This window comes from Rana temporaria, chromosome 10 (genome assembly GCF_905171775.1).
Source record: "Rana temporaria chromosome 10, aRanTem1.1, whole genome shotgun sequence".
Taxonomy (NCBI): domain Eukaryota; kingdom Metazoa; phylum Chordata; class Amphibia; order Anura; family Ranidae; genus Rana; species Rana temporaria.
This window is the reverse complement of record NC_053498.1, coordinates 5,392,876-5,413,362: the sequence shown is the minus strand read 5'-3', so window position 1 is coordinate 5,413,362 and position 20,487 is coordinate 5,392,876. Positions and strand designations below refer to the sequence as shown.

At 46.9% G+C, this 20,487-nt stretch overlaps 1 protein-coding gene across 1 annotated transcript; it reads right to left on the bottom strand.

Moving 5' to 3' along the window:
* Positions 1-2,927: 2,927 nt before the first annotated feature.
* LOC120916215 (kelch-like protein 41) lies at positions 2,928-15,392 on the bottom strand. The gene is made up of 5 exons (XM_040327072.1): positions 15,304-15,392; positions 10,491-10,657; positions 8,989-9,067; positions 6,064-6,291; positions 2,928-4,479 (listed from the first exon to the last, which is right to left on the bottom strand). The coding sequence occupies exons 2-5, from the start codon at positions 10,576-10,578 to the stop codon at positions 3,012-3,014; spliced, it is 1,863 nt and encodes a 620-aa protein (XP_040183006.1). The 5' UTR covers positions 10,579-10,657; positions 15,304-15,392; the 3' UTR covers positions 2,928-3,011.
* Between the last annotated feature and the right edge of the window lie 5,095 nt (positions 15,393-20,487).

The window sequence follows — 20,487 nt, the reverse complement described above, 5'->3', positions numbered from 1 at the left end:
GCCGTGTTCGTCTGCCGGATTGCGGGGTGTCAATAAGCTGTCTTGGGCTCGGAATATCGTAAACGGCGTTAACCCCTGTCCCATTTGGGGTATCTTTACAGGGACACTCATTATAAGTCTCTGAGAGGCGTTTCCTGTCATTTCCTGCATACAGAACAGGAAGTAAAGAAGAGCTGCCCCACCCCCAAAGAACCTTGTCCATGTTGATGGGAACAAGGGCCTTTTCCCAACAACCCTGGGTGGTGGTTGTGGGGGTCTGCAGGCAGGGGGCTTATTGAAATCTGGAAACCCCTTTGAAAGAAGGGGGCCCCCCCAGATCCCGCCCCCCCCCCCCATGTGAATGAGTATGGGGTACATTCACCCAGAAAAAGTGTTAAAAATAAAGAAAACAGTAGACTTTTTTTTACAATTCCTTTATTTAAAAAAAAGTCACAGACCCAGCATGCAACGGTCATGATGTCACAAAGGGGAGGGATCACCAGGTGATGTCTCCAGTTGGCCCCACCCCTTTCCTATTGAAGAACTGTCAAACTGAGGAACAGGCATTTGGGGGTCAGCTGTCCTCGCGGAAATATATTTTTTTTCCCCAGGTCCGGCAGGTGTCACACAATTGACGATGTTTCTACACCGGGGGAAATGGTTAATTTCACACACTTGACCCCGAAGAGCTTAGTAAACTGACTCTTCGTTTAGGAAATCTGGAGACCCCTGCAGTAGTGCAACCTAAAGGTCCCAGATACTTCCTGGAATCCTAGGTCACATGATGCATGGGATCTCCTGGAGTACAGAGGACGGCCTTACTTCAGGTGTCCATGTCACCAGGTAGTAATATGGCTGTCCATCAACAGGGTCCCTATTGTTCCCAAAGGACATGTAATGACACCATGAGGGGTGGCAACAAAACCAGTCATTATCTATAAACTGCTGTGGTGGATCACAGATTCTGGACCTCAACCTGGATAGAACACCTTTGGGCTGAACTAGAGTGGAGTGGAGACTGTGAGCCAGACTCTCATCCAACGTCAGTGCCTGACCTCACAAATGCTCTTCTGGAAGACGAGTCAAACATTCCCATAGACACCCTCCTAAACCTTGTGGACGTCCTTCCCAGAAGAGGTGAAGCCGTTATAGATGTCTGGTGCAGGTGTCTCAATACTTTTGGTAATTGAGTATGTGTGTACTCACATTTTTTTTTTTTTTTAATGATTATATCTGACAAATTATAACCCTGGGCAGATTTATTACATTCTAAAGAATAACCTTTCCTGTGCCCTGAGCTCATTAAACCAGTCCAACATGTTCATTAGCATATGAATAGGAGAAGCCTAGCTTCTAAAACCAATCCAATGAACTAGGGTTGTCCCGATAACACTTTAAGATAGAGTACAAGTACAGATACTTTTTTTTTTTAATGATTAGGTGGCTGGCCCCGATCTAAATTACATGAAAGGAACTTAAAAACTTTTTTTTCTATGCTGCCCATCTTGCTACACCCTGCACTTGGCCACATAAAAGCAGCAGCGGATATCTTGTTACACCCATCCCATATAGTGCGGGCTGGGTGTAACAAGATGTCCGCTGCTGGCTTAACGTGACAGAGTGAAGGGTGTACCAAGATGGACATCGGGACACTGACTGTACAGCAAGAAACAGTGATGGCTGCAGCGAGGATGATGGGCTGCAGCGAGGATGATGGGCTGCAGCGAGGATGCAATTGATGGGCACAGCGAGGATGCAATTGATGGGCACCCTTCGTTTGTGCCCCCAAAAAATTGAGCACCAGCCGCCACTGGTGCGCACCCTAATGCAATAGGCTGCACACACCAACGGGTACAGCTTATTTAAGAGTAGGATTGGTTTCATCTCTGCATCACCTGAGGCCAGTCAGTCACTTCTCTGGGGGATATGGAAAGGTTTACACCCTTTAACCAAGGTGTGCTCAAGCGGTGGCCTTCCATCTGTTGCAAAACTACAAGTCCCATGATTCATTGCAAGGCTGACAGTTACAAGCGTGACTCCCAAAAGGCAGAGGCATTATGGGACTTGTAGTTCAACAACTGGAGGGCAACAGGTTGAGCACCCATGCTCCAACTACCAAGTGCTAGGGTGACCACATTTCCAAACTACCTTTCAGGGACACCCTCCCCCCTTCCCAAAAATCAGCTTGCGCTGCAACGAATCACAGTGTTTGGACACAAGAGGTGGGATTTAGGATTTCTCCAATCACAAGCAGGGGGCAGGGACTGTGCTCCTCCAGGCATTCCCGGCCAGGACAAGTACCGTCAGTGAGTAAAGCAGTGATGTGGCAGCTTTTTTGGGTGGGGGCATTAGTTCGGCTTGGGGGGGTGGCTGTGCCAGTTTCATTCTGGGACACTGTATTGTCCTGGAATGAAGGTGCCCGGAACAGACCTGAAAAATGCGGGACTGTCCCGGGCAATCCGGAACACGTGGTCACCCTACGAAGTGCTGACCGCTGGCTTTAAAAAAAAAAAAAAGGAGAACTCTCTCAACCAGGATGAAGACCTTCACATATGGACAGGAGTAGTATGTTCAACATTTTTTATTAAATACAGATAAAATCCACATCTTTAAAACAGAGTTGAATATTTTTACATCCCTCAAAAAGTGTAAAAAAAAAAAAATTGGACCTTGTTCCCCCCCGAAAGTTAAAAAAAAAAAAAACTTTTCAGAGCCACTGACCCGGAACAAGCCTGCAGATCATTTCTGACTTCACTTGCGGTGCACTTGTTCCAGGTGAAAGGCTCGGAATAGAGCAGTGATGGTGAACTTTGGCACCCCCCAGACGTTTTGGAACTACATTTCCCATGATGCTCATGCAGTATAGTTGAGCATCATGAGAAATGTAGTTCCAAAACATCTGGGGTGCCAAGGTTCTCCATCACTGGAATAGAGCACCACCCCTTTTGTTTTTTAAAACAACTTTAATGTCCAGTTTTTTTGCCACAAATTACTTTACACATTTTCAAAGCCCCCTCAGGCTACAAGCTCCTCTACCACGTTCCGTCCTCCCCACTATAACTTTTAAAAATGTAGTCCAATCTCCGGCCAGGAATGAGGGGGGTGAGGTGTTTCAGGGGCACCTGCAGGGTGACACTCCCAAAATCGCTGATCAGGAAAGGGAGCTCCTTCCGGCAGACAGTCCAGTCAAGTTTTCCTGGGCTCCAGTACAACATGGTATAGATACTCATACATTCCTCGTCAATACCGCCCATAACGTAAATCCGGTCCTCCCAACGGACCACCGTAGTGTGAGAAACGCTCTCGACGACCGGCGGGATGGTACCGTGACAAATCCTCCCTAGGTGATCCAGAATGAAGCCCCTAGAAATGGCTTCTGGGTCTTCGTTGTACAGAAGGTAGGAATCGTAACCATTAAATGGCGAATAAGTATCGTAACCTGGATACGGATTAAAGTCATCGTGTCTGAGTTTACAGCTTACCACGACGTACAATTTATCGTCCATGGTCACGACGCCAGCGGCTGAAAAGATAATGGGCAGCGGGAACTGGCTCCAAGTGTCTGTGGATATGTTGTAAATATGGAAGCCCGGATGGTGGAAGACTTCGGTGTCGCTGCGAGTCATCCCGCCGATCGCGAACAGTCTTCCTTTCAGCTCCGCGCAAGCAAAACCACGCAACGCCAAGGGCATGCTCGACAAGTTGCGCCATCTATTGTCCGACAAGCTGAAGCATTCCATCGAGTCTACGAGGTCGGTCCTGTTGCAGCCACCAAAAGCGTAAAGCATGTTTTTGTAGGCTAGGAAGCCATGGCAAGCTCTTGGATAGGTCATAGGCGGGAGCTCTTGCCATTCGTTAAATACCGAATCGTACACGTGCAGGGCGTTGGAAGCATGACGTTCTTCATGAAACCCACCCGAAACATACAATTTACACCCTACGGCTGCAATTCCAGGTTGATCCAAATCGTCACAGAAGGGAAGCTTCTCCCAAGACTCCGTTGTTGGATCGTAGGCGTTGAAATAGTAATCCTCTTCTTCCGGGTCCGTTCTATCTAATAATTTAATCTCCATGCCGGTTATTCTCTCCTCAAACATCCCTTGGCGCAAGTTGACTCTTTCCGGAAGCTGGAGAAGGTAGTCGTCGCTGGGGATGTCCCTGCTGACCTTTTCCAGTTCGTCTGGAGTCATGAGCGCTAGCCTGACGACCCTGAACAGTTCTAGGGGAAGAGGGTGGTCCTTCTGGGTGTGGAATTCCCACCAGCAGCGGGCGATGTTGTAGACGGCGAGTTCCGAGGAAACCATCAAGCTATCCGAAGACAGAATGTTCACCAGTTCTTCCATCTGTAAGCGGATCATGAAGTCCTCCCTTACAGATACGGAGCTCAGATTCTGACCAATGTAGTTCACGGCTTCTTCCGAGAGGTTTCTGTGATGGTGACCGTGAGCCAATCTATAAATTGAAAGGCAGTTTCCATTGTTGAGCCCCTTTGCAAGGTACCTTGGTGAAAAAGGAGAACAGAACACGACATTACCATCATGTAAGTGGGGTGCGGCAGCAATAATTCAGTCTGGTGTATGAGTAGTTGAGCAACAGTCCAGAATAGACCTCTGGCTACCCAGATTGGCATATTGAGTTTCCAAGAAGCAGACCCTAGCCAGTACCGTTCCCTACTCTACCAACTCACAAATGCAAGCCAAGTTTGGGAGCCAGGGTCTTAAAAAGGCTCTGCGCGACCCAAGATGGCCACCAGAGTCACATGAGGTAGCAGTGTCCAATTAGATAACTCACCCAGTGACCCAGGAAACCATAGAGCAGAGATGGCAAACCTTGGCACCCCAGATGTTTTGGAACTACATGCCCCCATGATGCTCACCTACACTGCATGAGCATCATGGAAAATGTAGATCCAAAACCTCTTGGGTGCCAAGGTTTGCCATTACTGCCAGAGAGGAACCACGTTCCTTTTGACTTGCTTTACCAGCCGCAGGGAAGACAGACTGCACATGAATCAGTAGGACATTGAGACAAGAGGAACAGTTATGCATAAAATATGCGTAGAAAACTATTGTATATGAAATGAGAAAACCGTTACCCTATGAGGTATATGATGGTTACAAACTCAAATATCAATTACAGTTTAACCTCGATGGATTATCCTCGCAATCCAAAGCACTTGCATATCAAAGAGAATTTCCCTATAGAAGTCAATGGAAACAAAGAGAATTTGTTCCGCATTGACTTCAATGGCATGCAATGTGGCCAGAGCCTCAGAAATACTCGGGGACAGCTTGGCTGATCTCGGAAAGGTTCAGAAAAAACTCAAAGTATTTGAGCATTTCTGAATGGCTCTGAACCATTTTAAGTGTCACAGGCACCCCCACACCTCTAGCCAAATGCGGTACTGCACACCCTTTTGGCTTGAATACGGCTTGTTTTGCGACACTCGAAAACCGAGTCAAGATTTAAAGAAAAAAATATAAATAAAATAAGTTCCATTCCAGGAGAATGCTCGGAATCCAAAGCACTCGCATATCAAAGCAAGTTTCCCCATAGAAGTCAATCGAAACAAAATAAGTTTGTTCCGCATTGACACCAATGGCATGCAATTCCCGTATGTGGCCAGAGGTGGGGGGGAGCCGGAGATCCTCGGAAACCCAAAAAGGCCTGAGGACAGCTCGGCTGAACTTGGAAAGGCTCGTGAACAGCATTTCCAAGGTGCTCCAAAAGCGGTACTGCACACCGCTTTGGCCCGAATCCTGCTCGTTTTGCAGAGACAACACTTGCAAACTGAGTCAGGATTTTTTTTTTTTTTTTTTTTTTTTTTTTTAATTACAGCGCTCGTATTGCGAAATGCTCATTAACTGTTACTCGCAATCCGAGGTTCCACTGTACTATATATCATTGATGTTTAGACGCTGGTCCAAAGTTTGCCGCGTCAGACCGCTAGGCTTTAACGTTGAGAACTAGAATGCCCACAGGTGCACATTGCTAAATTCCTGCTACCTACAAAGTATCACTTTAACAAAAGTACTAAAAAAGACAAGAAATCTTTATAAAAGTGTGTCACCGGAAAGACATTACCTGCTGCATAGATCTTGCAAGGCGGTGATCTGCAGGCGGCCGGACACTATAAACAGCTCCTCCACGTTGTCCAAGGTGAGATGGAGCTCCCCCGTGTAGATGTAGTGCAGGATGGTCTGTAGGACAGTAGAGGGGACTTCCAAAAGACAAACCTCCCCGAGCACAGTCTCCTTCATCGAGCACATGAAGAGCGCTCTGAAGTAATCACTGACTGAGGCCAGGACGACCCTAGAAGCAATAAAAAAAAAGGACACTTGCTGCATCAGTGAAGGAGAGTCTATTGCACGGTTACTTTTATACAATCTCAACAAACTTTCTAAAATGCCCCAATACTCACCTAAATCTGATACAACACTTACGGAGTCTTCCATCTTCTTCTGAAAGGACAAGAGTCCTGCTTCAGGTGACCACATCTCCTCACTATGGGTGTACTTACATTTCTCTTACTATACTAAACATGCATTTCTGTCTGTTGGGTGAAGTAGAACAACAAAGTATCGAACCAGGCAGGACTTAAGCAACGCAGGTTTATCAACAACTAGTAACATACAGGTTTATGTTCAAAGCATTACAAGGTACCGTTCTAATTTATACAATGCAAGCATATTGGATATTTCGCCAAATTGAAAAAAATTATGAATTGTTCTAACCTTGAACCAGAATGGGTCTTTTCTGCCAATTCTTGGAAACCTTATAGGGACCAGCTGTTGACTGGCCTCCGTTAACAGAGGACTTTGGAATAAGGAATCCTGTGTGTTCTGAGATTCCCTCGTACAGTAACGGTTACCGGTGGTCTGGTCCCTTCACAGGGTTTGGAGTTCCGGCTCGACCAAGTTAGGATGTTCTCTATTTGACAATTTACGGACAGATATTTTCCTATTGTCTGCACCCCCCGTGCAATAGGGCTGCATAGACAAACAGTCAACCTGAACAGATAATTGCCCATTGGTTCTGACCCCCATGACCCGTGCAAAAGGGCAGCATACATAGTTCAGCCTTATGAGCTCCTATCTGACTTGTCTCTCTAACAATTGTAAAACTTGCATTTATATACCTTTACAAGCTTTATTTTAGCAATCTCTTATAGATAGGATTGGTTGCTAAGATCCATGTCAATGCAACACCTGTCCTACAACCGGACAATCTTAATTATTCCCAGAATTCCTATATGTCCTTTAAAGTGGTTTATAACTGGTTTTGTCCAATTAAAAAACACCTGTGTAGAGACAGTATGGCACCCAGCTGTGTTAGATCAAACCCTCCTCGCCCTGATAAGACTCCACCAATTTCAAGGATAACAGATTTAAGACTTTTGGTAGAACGAACTTTCAATAACCTCCCCTTATGTGTTACATGCAACAGTTTTAATGAGGGCACAAGCAGACCTTTGTTTGACCCAGTCAAACTTAATGTACTGTACATAACTTTCCCATATTCCACATCATTTTAAACCACCTGCATCACTTATCCTCAACAGTGATCATCTCAAAGGCTATAATTCAACTTCTGCCATGTTTTTTTTCTAATTCGTGAACTTAAAATGAACCATCCTAATACATTTTTGTAAACTCATCATGAAGCAGAGAGGTCATCTAAAAGTTCAACACTTAAAAATTAACTAACTATTGAATAAGGATACAAACTATTGAATAAGGATACAAACTATTGAATAAGGATACAAAACTATTGAATAAGGATACAAAACTATTGAATAAGGATACAAAACTATTGAATAAGGATACAAAACTATTGAATAAGGATACAAAACTATTGAATAAGGATACAAAACTATTGAATAAGGATACAAAACTATTGAATAAGGATACAAAACTATTGAATAAGGATACAAAACTATTGAATAAGGATACAAAACTATTGAATAAGGATACAAAACTATTGAATAAAGGATACAAAACTATTGAATAAGGATACAAAACTATTGAATAAGGATACAAAACTATTGAATAAGGATACAAAACTATTGAATAAGGATGAGAACTAATAAGGATGAGAACTAATAAGGATGAGAACTAATAAGGATGAGAACTAATAAGGATGAGAACTAATAAGGATGAGAACTAATAAGGATGAGAACTAATAAGGATGAGAACTAATAAGGATGAGAACTAATAAGGATGAGAACTAATAAGGATGAGAACTAATAAGGATGAGAACTAATAAGGATGAGAACTAATAAGGATGAGAACTAAGAAGGATGAGAACTAAGAAGGATGAGAACTAAGAAGGATGAGAACTAAGAAGGATGAGAACTAAGAAGGATGAGAACTAAGAAGGATGAGAACTAAGAAGGATGAGAACTAAGAAGGATGAGAACTAAGAAGGATGAGAACTAAGAAGGATGAGAACTAAGAAGGATGAGAACTAAGAAGGATGAGAACTAAGAAGGATGAGAACTAAGAAGGATGAGAACTAAGAAGGATGAGAACTAAGAAGGATGAGAACTAAGAAGGATGAGAACTAAGAAGGATGAGAACTACTAAGAAGGATGAGAACTACTAAGAAGGATGAGAACTACTAAGAAGGATGAGAACTACTAAGAAGGATGAGAACTACTAAGAAGGATGAGAACTACTAAGAAGGATGAGAACTACTAAGAAGGATGAGAACTACTAAGAAGGATGAGAACTACTAAGAAGGATGAGAACTAAGAAGGATGAGAACTAAGAAGGATGAGAACTAAGAAGGATAAGAACTAAGAAGGATAAGAACTAATGATATCAATAAAACATATGCAAATCAAACGAATATGAAATACATTGGCCAATATGAGATTCTACAACACGGGAAGATCTCCCATTGGATATGTAGATGGCACTAAAGGTCTCACAGGGGTCTAACCCTCTCCCGCTCTATCCAAAAAAAAATTAAAACTAGTCGTAGACAGATTCCAAAGTGACAACCTACCTATGGCACTGGAAGCACTTCTCTGTAGTCCGTATGGTGACATCATAAAGCATCTGAGAAAAGTACATCTCTTTCAACCCTGAGAACACAAAAAAAAAAAAAAAAAAAAAGACATAACTATTCCATATTCACTATAACCCTCCAAAAGATGGAGTTGGTGTCTCCAACGAAGGGTACTGTTCATGCTACAGCATACTAAGACATTGTAGACAATTAAAGACCATTTCTGTTCCAGCATGACTGCGCCCGTGTGCAAAGCCAGCCCCATAAAGACATGGTTTGGCCAGTTTGGTGTGGAGGAACGCGAGTTCCAAATGTCAGCCCTCAAGTATTCCCAACCAGTCATGTTTTCAATCAGTGTCAATGGCTTGGCATCTATTACAGCCAATTTATCTAATGGAAATACCAGAAACATGGCCTGTTGTGGGTACTTGAGGAATTAGGTTGAGAACCACCATTGTAGTCAATTGTGCTCTGCCAGCCTTGTGGTAACAGCTTGGTGAAGAGCCTTTTCTGTTACACCATGACTGTCCCCCTGTGTACAAAGCCAGCTCCATAAAGACATGGTGTGACCAGTTTGGTGCAGGGAAACTCTAGTGTCTTGTACAGACTTCCAACCTCAACCCTACAGGACACCTTTGGGATGAACTGGAACATTGACTGCAGGCCAGGTCTTTTTTTTTTGGTGCCCAACGTGAGGCATGGTCTCATACAAAATCAGTACTTAACAAATGGCAAAAATTCCCACAAACACTCCAAAATATTGTGGAAAGCCTTTCCAGAAGATTGGAGGATGTATTGGCCACTATGGGGGGGGGGGGGGCTTCAATTTAATGGTCTTGAGGTGGGGGAGCAACTCCATAATGACCGGGGTTTTGGAATGGATGTCCAATAAGCTCAAGTAGGTGTGATGGGCAGAGGAGCTTGTGTTCTGCACAGATCCCTGACCCCAACTAAACCTTTGGGATGAACTGAATGCCAACTGTGAGCCGGGTCTTCTCATCCAACACAAGTACCTGACCTCACAATCTTGTGGAAGGTCTTCCAAGAAGAATGGAAGAGGTCATTTCTACCAAGGAGGCAACTCCATATTAATAGCCTTGGTTTTTGGAAGGAATTTGGGGGGTTCTTTCCTCTAGATCTGGTTTTGGAAGGAACGTCTGACAGTCTTTGGCAGACCCTTGATGGTCAAGGGTCAGCCAACCTTTAACAATAGGGGATATTTTGCACTTCAGTGGCTATAACTGACACTTTTCCAGACTTGGCTGGATCATTAGTAGCGAAAAATGGAAAGAATTTATCATAGTGAACTCCACCCAGAACGGTTATCGATTCAAATAATTTGCAACATTGCAGCAATCATTTTCCAGGAAACAGATCCAGTGCACTGCAATGGATGGAGGCCACAACCCTTAGTTTAATGTGGACTTGAGATTAGAAATATCCACCACCCATTTGTAGGACCCTAGAAAGACCTCCATAGACCATGTGCTGAACCTTACCTGTAATAATACAATCTTTCAGAGCGTCACTATCAATGATGAACTCTTCTCTTTGCTCCATAGGGGAAGTGGACGGGCCGGGCTCCATCTTGACTCCTTTAAAAACCAGAAACTGGCGTAGCTAAAAACGTCCAACTGGGGATGGCGACCAAACTCTGCTATAAAAACTACGATTCACACAGAATTAAAAAAGGGAAAAAATAAATTGAAAAACGCAAAACAGGAACACAGATGCACTTATTGAGCATTTCCACCAATTGTACTAGAATTTTAGAAAGGGCCGGTGATCCGACGATATAGTTTCCGGCGCAATCCTTGCCGACGGAAATCACCAAACCTCAAATTCCACGTCGCCCTGGAGGCAAGTGGCCAGTCGGCCTCACTTTGCTCGGACGGCTCGCTAGGCCTCCTGGCTCATTTTTTAACATCCTCCAATCCACGGGGTGGTTAAGGAATGAGCCTGGATGCCGGCCGAGGTTCGGAGATTTCCGTCAGCAAGGATTGCGCCTGCGCAGTCCTTACAGGAACCATACAGACAAGTCACCAGTTCATAATGATGTGACAAGAGCTCCGACATGTCGCATCAAAAGTCAGACCCCATTCATTGCAATGAAACAGCTGCGTGAAGTTGGCACCCCATGTTTGTAAAACCTGAATAAAAATATACCATTCGGTTTGTGCTGCAAAAATGAGCGTTTGTGTCGGTTCGGTTTCTGAGATATTAACCACTTAAGCCCCGGACCATTACGCAGCTAAAGGACCAGGCCCCCTTTTTGTGATTCGGCACTGCGTCGCTTTAAATGACAATTGCGCGGTCGTGCGGCGTGGCTCCCAAACAAAATTTACGTCCTTTTTCCCCCCACAAATAGAGCTTTCTTTTGGTGGTATTTGATCACCTCTGCGGTTTTTATTTTTTTGCGTTATAAACAAAAATAGAGCGACAATTTTGAAAAATGCAATATTTTTCACTTTTTGCTATAATAAATATCCTCCAAAAATATATATATTAAAAAAAAAAAATTCTCCTCAGTTTAAGCCGATACGTATTCTACATTTTTTTTTTTCAAAAAATATTGCATTAAGCGTTTGGTTTGCATGAAAGTTATAGCATCTACAAAATAGGTGATAGTTTTATGGCATTTTTTTTTTTTCCCCACTAGTAATGGTGGCAATCAGCGATTTTTATCATGACTGCGACATTATGGCGGACACATCAGGCACTTGACACCATTTTGGGACCAGTCATTTTTACAGCAAACAGTGCTTTAAAAATGCACCGATTACTGTGAAAATGACAATGGCAGTCAAGGGGTTAATCTGTAGGGGGCACTAAAGGGGTAAAGTGTGTCCTAATGTGTGTTTCTTACTGTAGGGGGGCGTGTGACGTCACTGACCGTCGTTCCCTATGACAGGGAACAGGCGATCAGTGGCAGTCACACTAGGAAGCACGGGGAGAGGTTTGTTTACACTCACCTCTCCCCGTTCTTCAGCTCTGTAAGCACCATCTGTGTCCATGCAGCCCCTGTGTCCCAACAGTTGTCAATGGGGCTGCGAGGTGGGGGTAATGTAATTAGTTAATATTGCTGCCCCATTGTTTAAGATTTTCGGAGGGTCACATGATACAAATTTTAGGTGGGTCACATGACAGAGCTGTGCTCTACGAAGGGGGGGGGGGGGGATTTGCTAAAACTGGAGCGTGCAGCTCTGCATAGACACCAATCAGCTTCAAAATTTTATTGTCAAAGCTTCATTAAACAACCTGAAATTCAAAGCCGATTGGCTACCATGCAGAGCTGCACCAGATTGAGCGCTCCTGGTTTTAGTAAATCCCCCTCACTAAGTGTGGTGGCGACACCTTGCATTCCCCAGGTTTTCAGTCTGCCAAGTTGATTGCTTGTCATCAATTCAACACGGGAAGACTGTGGCCATCTAGTGGCCAAAAGGAATTAGTACAAGGGGGCTTGTCCGGGATAAGCTGAATAGAGCAGCCAAAGCAGCAGGGGGGTGTTTAAAGTATAGAACACCTGTGCACCCCGTGCAAGCCAAATGGCCCTTCACATGGGAGTACTCTTAAACCCACCCATGTAAACGAGGCTCTAAGCATTTTAGAAGCCTGCTTAAAGCGGGGGTTCACCCTATAAACCCAAAAAAAAAAAAAAAAAATTTTCTTCTACCATAAAATCAGGCATTGTAGGGCGAGCTACAGTATGCCTGTCCCGATTTTTTTATCCCCGTACTCACCGTGTACTCGTACATCGAAGATACCGACTCCCCTCGGGGAATGGGCGTGCCTATGGAGACGGAGGATGATTGACGGCCGGCTCTGGCGCGTCACGCTTCTCCGGAAATAGCCGAAATAGGCTTGGCTCTTCACGGCGCCTGCGCATAGCCTGTGCGCAGGCGCCGTGAAGAGCCGAGACCTACTCCGGCTGTCTTCGGGGAGAGTGACGTGCCAGGGCCGGCCATCAATCATCCTCCCTCTCCATAGGCACGCCCATTCCCCGCGGGAGCCGAAATCTTTAATGTACGAGTACACGGTGAGTACGGAGTAAAAAAATCGGGACAGGCATACTGTAGCTCGCGCTACAATGCCTGTCTCGATGGAAAAATCGTGTCACTGAGGGTGAACTACCGCTTTAAAGTTACTCTGAGTACTCCTAGTGAAAGCTCCCCCCACAGGTTACAATTTGAGTGTGCAATCTCTTTATATCTGCCACCTAATAGGCAGTGCAATGGCCTGTTTGATTGGATACAATTTAATTGAAAAAAAGGCAACCCACCCATCAATTAAAAATACTGAACAATGCAAAGCACACGGTATCATTGTGCACCTTGCGATCAACTGAAAATACCATCAGCCATTGTAAATCTAAATTGACAATTTATAGCGTCTGAAGGGCAGGCAACACAATCCCACCATTCCCTTCCAATTTAATAATACATTTAATGATTATATTGATGTGTGATGCATGGGCACCATAGGGCTGGGTTTACACTCCTGGTGCAGTCCGGGTGCAGGACTGCATGTAAGACACACACACAGACACACACAGACACACAGACAGACACACAGACAGACACACACACAGACACACAGACACACAGACAGACACACACACAGACACACAGACACACACAGACACACACAGACACACACACAGACACACAGACACACACAGACACACAGACAGACACACAGACAGACACACAGACAGACACACAGACAGACACACAGACAGACACACAGACACACAGACAGACACACAGACAGACACACAGACAGACACACAGACAGACACACACAGACAGACACACACAGACAGACACACACAGACAGACACACACAGACAGTTCTGAATTACACAAATATTGTGCAGTCAGATTGTAACATGTATGTTGAGCTTTAGATCCAGGCACCAAGATGACCCCACACACTATACCAGGGGTCTCCAAACTTTCTAAGAAAAGGACCAGTTTACCGTTCATCAGGCTTTAGGGGGGCTGGACTGATCAGAGGGAGAAGAAAATGCCCCAGCATTTTTATTTATTTTTTAATTTGGAGGAACGGTGCCCCATTGATGGCGGCAGTAAGTGAGGGAGGTATTGGTGCCCCATTGATGGCGACAGTAAGTGAGGAGGGGGGGGGAATGGTGCCCCATTGATGGTGGCAGTAAGTGAGGGGAGGGGGGAAATGGTGCCCCATTGATGGTGGCAGTAAGTGAGGAGGGGGGGGGAATGGTGCCCCATTGATGGTGGCAGTAAGTGAGGGGAGGGGGGAAATGGTGCCCCATTGATGGTGGCAGTAAGTGAGGGGGGAAATGGTGCCCCATTGATGGCGGCAGTAAGTGAGGGGGGAAATGGTGCCCCATTGATGGCGGCAGTAAGTGAGGGAGGAAATGGTGCCCCATTGATGGCGGCAGTAAGTGAGGGAGGTATTGGTGCCCCATTGATGGCAACAGTAAGAGAGGAGGGGGGGGAATGGTGCCCCATTGATGGTGGCAGTAAGTGAGGGGGGGGGGGAATGGTGCCCCATTGATGGTGGCAGTAAGTGAGAGGGGGGGGGAATGGTGCCCCATTGATGGTGGCAGTAAGGGAGGGGGGGGGGGAATGGTGCCCCATTGATGGTGGCAGTAAGTGAGAGGGGGGGGGAATGGTGCCCCATTGATGGTGACAGTAAGTGAGGGGGGGGGGGATGGTGCCCCATTGATGGTGGCAGTAAGTGAGGGGGGAGGGAATGGTGCCCCATTGATGGTGGCAGTAAGGGGGGGGGGGAATGGTGCCCCATTGATGGTGGCAGTAAGGGAGGGGGGAGGGAATGGTGCCCCATTGATGGTGGCAGGGAGGGGGGGAGGAGGGAATGGTGCCCCATTGATGGTGGCAGTAGCAGGAAATGGTGCCCAAAGGGTCATAGTTTGGAGACCACTGTACTACACCAAAACATTTGCAAACCCTTTTACCGCCCAGGAGGAGCCCACTGGGAAAACGCCCCAATGGCCAACTAAAAATAGAATTGATATCATGTCATTGGTTGTGCCAAGGGGTGCCAGTCCTGGGCATCACCACCTGGGAGATCAAATAGCCACAGCAGAAGGAACGTTGGTTGAGAACGGCCGCACTATACAGTCTGATTGGGCATCACAGGGGCCGGAATAATCAGGGCCACACCTAAGGGACCGTTTAGGTCTGTCCTCATAGGACAAAGCTTTGGTAGATCTAAAGGAGATTGTACAATCAGATCTTATAGTGTGTGGGGGCAGTTTAACCACCCAAATTACAGTTGGTTGCAGAGCGCGAGAGCAACCCAGCACCTTACCTGCCCAGGAACTCACAGATCCACCATCTTGCTACACCCGGAAATAACGAGGAGGACTTTCAGGCTGGAGCTTCACTGGGGGGAAATAAATAGTTTTTCTGCTGAGAGATTTAACCCCTTGTTGCCCCGTTTTTCACATTAGCAGCACATTTATTACAATATCTTGTAAATGTGGGCGATTAAATCACTGCACAAGCCCTTGGCCATTACTCGTTCACACTGGGGTAGATTCAGGTACATTTGCGCATTTTTTACGGAGGCGCAGGGCAACGTTTTTGCCCTGCGGCCCCGCAAATTTTCTGCGCTACCCGAGATTCACGGAGCAGTAGCTCCGTAAATTGCGTGGACGCTCCGGCAAAATGCCCGGCGTAAGCGCGCGCAATTTAAATGATCCCGTAGGGGGCGGGAATCATTTAAATTAGGCGCGTTCCCGCGCCGAGCGTAGAGCACATGCTCCGTCGGGAAACTTTCCCGACGTGCATTGCGGCAAATGACGTCGCAAGGACGTCATTTGCTTCAAAGTGAACGTGAATGGCGTCCAGCGCCATTCAGGATTCACTTACGCAAACTACGTAAAGTTCAAATTTCGCGACGCGGGAACGACGGGTATACGTAACATTGGCTGCCCCTGCTAATAGCAGGGGCAGCCTTACGCGAAAACCGCCGTACGCAAACGACGTAAACTGCGTACGCAGGGCTCGCGTAACGTTGTGAATCGGGGGTTAGTATGCAATTTGCATACTATACGCTGAGCACAACGGGAACGCCACCTAGCGGCCATCGCAAGAATGCAGCCTAAGATATGCGGGCATAAGAACCTTATGCCACGCATATCTTAGGCTGCAGTCGGCGTAACGAGGTTCCTGAATCAGGAGCATTCGTTACGCCGGCGCAAGTAAGCAATTGCGCTGCGTAACTATGGTTACGCAGGCGCAATTGCTCTCTGAATCCGGGCCACTAATGGCAACTGGGCTTCCGCTGCTCTGAAAAGCGATCGCCCCGGTCACTTTACAGAGGTGTCTGACGGGCGATATGTCGCTGTTCTAAGCCTGTTTTTCAGTTAAAAACAAGTTATTTTTTTGCTAGAAAGTTACTTAGAACCCCCAAACATTATACATTTTTTTTCTAACACCCTAGAGAATAAAATGACGGTCGCTGCAATACTTTTTGTCACACCGTATTTGCGCAGCGGTCTTACAAGCGCAGTTTTTATGGAAAAAATTCACTTTTTTTTATTAAAAAATAAGACAACAGTAAAGTTAGCCCAATTTTTTTTTTTATAATGTGAAAGATAAAGTTACGCCGAGAAAATTGATACCCAACACGTCACGCTTCAAAGTTACGCCCGCTCGTGGAATGGGGTCAAACTTTTACCCTTTAAAAATCTCCATAGGCGATGTTTAAAAAAATTCTACAGGTTCCACGTTTTGAGTTGCAGAGGTGGTCCAGGGCTAGAATTATTGCTCTCGCTCTAACGACCGCGGCGATACCTCACATGTGTGGTTTGAACACTGTTTTTATATGTGGGCGCCGCTCGCGTACGCGTTCGTGTGACCTCATATGTGTTTCTAACTGTAGGGGGGCGGGGCTGGACGTGTGACGTCATTGATCGTCTTTCCCTATATCAGGGAACACACGATCAATGACGGCGCCACTGTGAAGAATGGGGAAGGTGTGTTCTCCTCGTTCTTCAGCTCCGGGGATCGATCGCGGGACTCCAGCGGCGATCGGGTCCCGCGGCCGCGGTCACGGAGCTTCGGACCGGAGACCCACGGCTGGGCACTTAAAGAGGACGTACATGTACCTGCTTGTGCCCAGCCGTGCCATTCTGCCGACGTATATGTGCAGGAGGCGGTCCTTAAGTGGTTAAGAGGTATGGACGGAAGTGATGTTTCGACGTCGCTTCCGCCCTGCAATGGTATGGAGACGGGTGGGAGGGGCATCTTCCCCTCACTCGTCTCCGTACCTAACAGGACTCGATCGCCTCCGCCGCTACCGACGGCTCCGGTAAACGGCGGAGGGCGTGGGAGAGCGGCGGGAGAGGGGGAGGGCCCATCTCTCGCCGCCGATAATGGTGACCTCGCTGCGAATCCGCCGCAGAGACCACCATTATCGTTTACAGGACCGCCCACTGAAAAGATGGATACCTTGGCTGTGGCAGTGCCGACGTGTATGTACAGGAGCCGGTCCTTAAGTGGTTAAACATTTATTTGTCGCACTACCGGGGGGGCGGTTTTAGAGCAGCCTCATTCCCTTGAATAGGTCATGCTCGGGCAGGCATGTGCATACTCCCCCCCCCCCCACTGGCCAGGGAGGGGGGGGGGGGGTAAAAACATGACTCAGCCCTGTGGTTTTATTGCCCCCCAACCACTTGTGTAAACAAGCCCTTGCACTTGGTGCTGATGTAGGAACGCCGGATCTTTATAAGAACGGAAATATTCTAATTATGAAAGAATCTGCTTCTGAAGACACGAGCCGGGAAGCTGTCAAATCCAACAGCCAATCATAGAAGGAGGAGGAGGAGGAGGCATTCCCAGCCTGGTAGGGATCCAATGTGGCTGCATTGGAGTGGAAGGCCTCCACCGTCTGATTGGCTGCCGGCATTGACAGCTTCCTGGCGGGATAGATCAGCCAGGTCCCAGACTTGTGTCTGAGCTCATTACTGGTACCGATATGGGGCAGCCAGGGGTGGAGGAGAGATACAGACCCACGTGTGGTCCCTGACCTGCACTGCGCAATGGTATGCAATGGCTGTCCCCATACAAAAGATAGAGTCCATTTATGTATGTACCCTCCAAACATTCATCATTGGTGTCAGTGGGAGGAATAGTGTCCCATCATTGGTGTCAGTGGGAGGAATAGTGTCCCATCATTGGTATCAGTGGGAGGAATAGTGTCCCATCCTTGGTTTCGGTGGGAGAAATAGTGCCCCATCATTGGTATCAGTGGGAGGAATAGTGTCCTATCATTGGTGTCAGTGGGAGGAATAGTGTCCCATCATTGGTGTCAGTGGGGGGAATAGGGTCCCATCATTGGTGTCAGTGGGAGGAATAGTGTCCTATCATTGGTGTCAGTGGGAGGAATAGTGTCCCATCATTGGTGTCAGTGGGGGGAATAGTGACCCATCATTGGTGTCAGTGGGAGGAATAGTGTCCCATCATTGGTGTCAGTGGGGGGAATAGTGACCCATCATTGGTGTCAGTGGGAGGAATAGTGTCCCTTCATTGGTGTCAGTGGGGGGAATAGTGTCCCTTCATTGGTGTCAGTGGGAGGGATAGTGCCACATCATTGGTGTCAGTGGGAGGAATAGTGTCCCTTCATTGGTGTCAGTGGGGGGAATAGTGTCCCATCATTGGTGTCAGTGGGAGGAATAGTGTCCCATCCTTGGTTTCAGTGGGAGAAATAGTGCCCCATCATTGGTGTCAGTGGGAGGAATAGTGCCCCATCATTGGTGTCAGTGGGAGGAATAGTGTCCTATCATTGGTGTCAGTGGGAGGAATAGTGTCCCATTATTGGTATAAGTGGGAGGAATAGTGTCCCATCATTGGTGTCAGTGGGAGGAATAGTGTCCCATCATTGGTGTCAGTGGGAGGAATAGTGTCCCTTCATTGGTGTCAGTGGGAGGAATAGTGCCCCATCATTGGTGTCAGTGGGAGGAATAGTGTCCCATCATTGGTGTCAGTGGGAGGAATAGTGTCCCATCATTGGTGTCAGTGGGAGGAATAGTGTCCCATCATTGGTGTCAGTGGGAGGAATAGTGTCCCATCATTGGTGTCAGTGGGAGGAATAGTGTCCCATCATTGGTGTCAGTGGGAGGAATAGTGTCCTATCATTGGTGTCAGTGGGAGGAATAGTGTCCCATTATTGGTATCAGTGGGAGGAATAGTGTCCTATCATTGGTGTCAGTGGGAGGAATAGTGTCCCATTATTGGTATCAGTGGGAGGAATAGTGTCCCATCATTGGTGTCAGTGGGAGGAATAGTGCCCCATCATTGGTATCAGTGGAAGGAATAGTGTCCCTTCATTGGTGTCAGTGGGAGGAATAGTGTCCCATCATTGGTGTCAGTGGGAGGAATAGTGTCCCATCATTGGTGTCAGTGGGAGGAATAGTGTCCCATCATTGGTGTCAGTGGGAGGAATAGTGTCCTATCATTGGTGTCAGTGGGAAGAATAGTGTCCCATTATTGGTATAAGTGGGAGGAATAGTGTCCCATCATTGGTGTCAGTGGGAGGAATAGTGTCCCATCATTGGTGTCAGTGGGAGGAATAGTGTCCCTTCATTGGTGTCAGTGGGAGGAATAGTGCCCCATCATTGGTGTCAGTGGGAGGAATAGTGTCCCATCATTGGTGTCAGTGGGAGGAATAGTGTCCCATCATTGGTGTCAGTGGGAGGATTAGTGTCCCATCATTGGTGTCAGTGGGAGGAATAGTGTCCCTTCATTGGTGTCAGTGGGAGGAATAGTGTCCCATCATTGGTGTCAGTGGGAGGAATAGTGTCCCTTCATTGGTGTCAGTGGGAGGAATAGTGCCCCATCATTGGTGTCAGTGGAAGGAATAGTGCCCCATCATTGGTTTCAGTGGGGGGAAATAGTGCCCCATCATTGGTTTCAGTGGGGGGAAATAGTGCCCCATCCTTGATGTCAGTGGCAACAATTATGCCCCCCCATAGTTGGTGTTAGTAGGAGGAATTGTGCCCCAGGAGCCAGATAAAGGCAATCAAAGGGCTGCAGTTTGGAGATTATTGGTTTAGTACAGTGGTTCTCAACCTGGGGGTCAAATGATGATTTTCCTGGGGTCACCGAATCCTGGGCTGTTCCTGAAGTCCAAGCCGCTCTCTCAGCCTTTTCACGGCCGCCCAGCAGGGCTGTCCATGGAGCCTGCGACCCGTCCCACTCAGCCTCTTCGCAGCCGCCCATTCAGTTCACGGCATGGCTGGGAGCCAGAGACTAGAGGTCAGCTGACTGGTGAGGAATGTGAAGGGGGAGGGGCTGGAGGAGACCCTATCTCCTGATTTCGGTATAGGTGTCACTGCTACGAGACACCACAAAGTTGGAGACACGGTGAGTAACACCACCTGTGATTATAGTTGCCATTAAAAGTCCCCACTACAGTTCTCAGATCAGCAGATGACCTTCATCAAGAGCACCTAATAGTCTACATATTCACCATTGGGACGATGTGGTC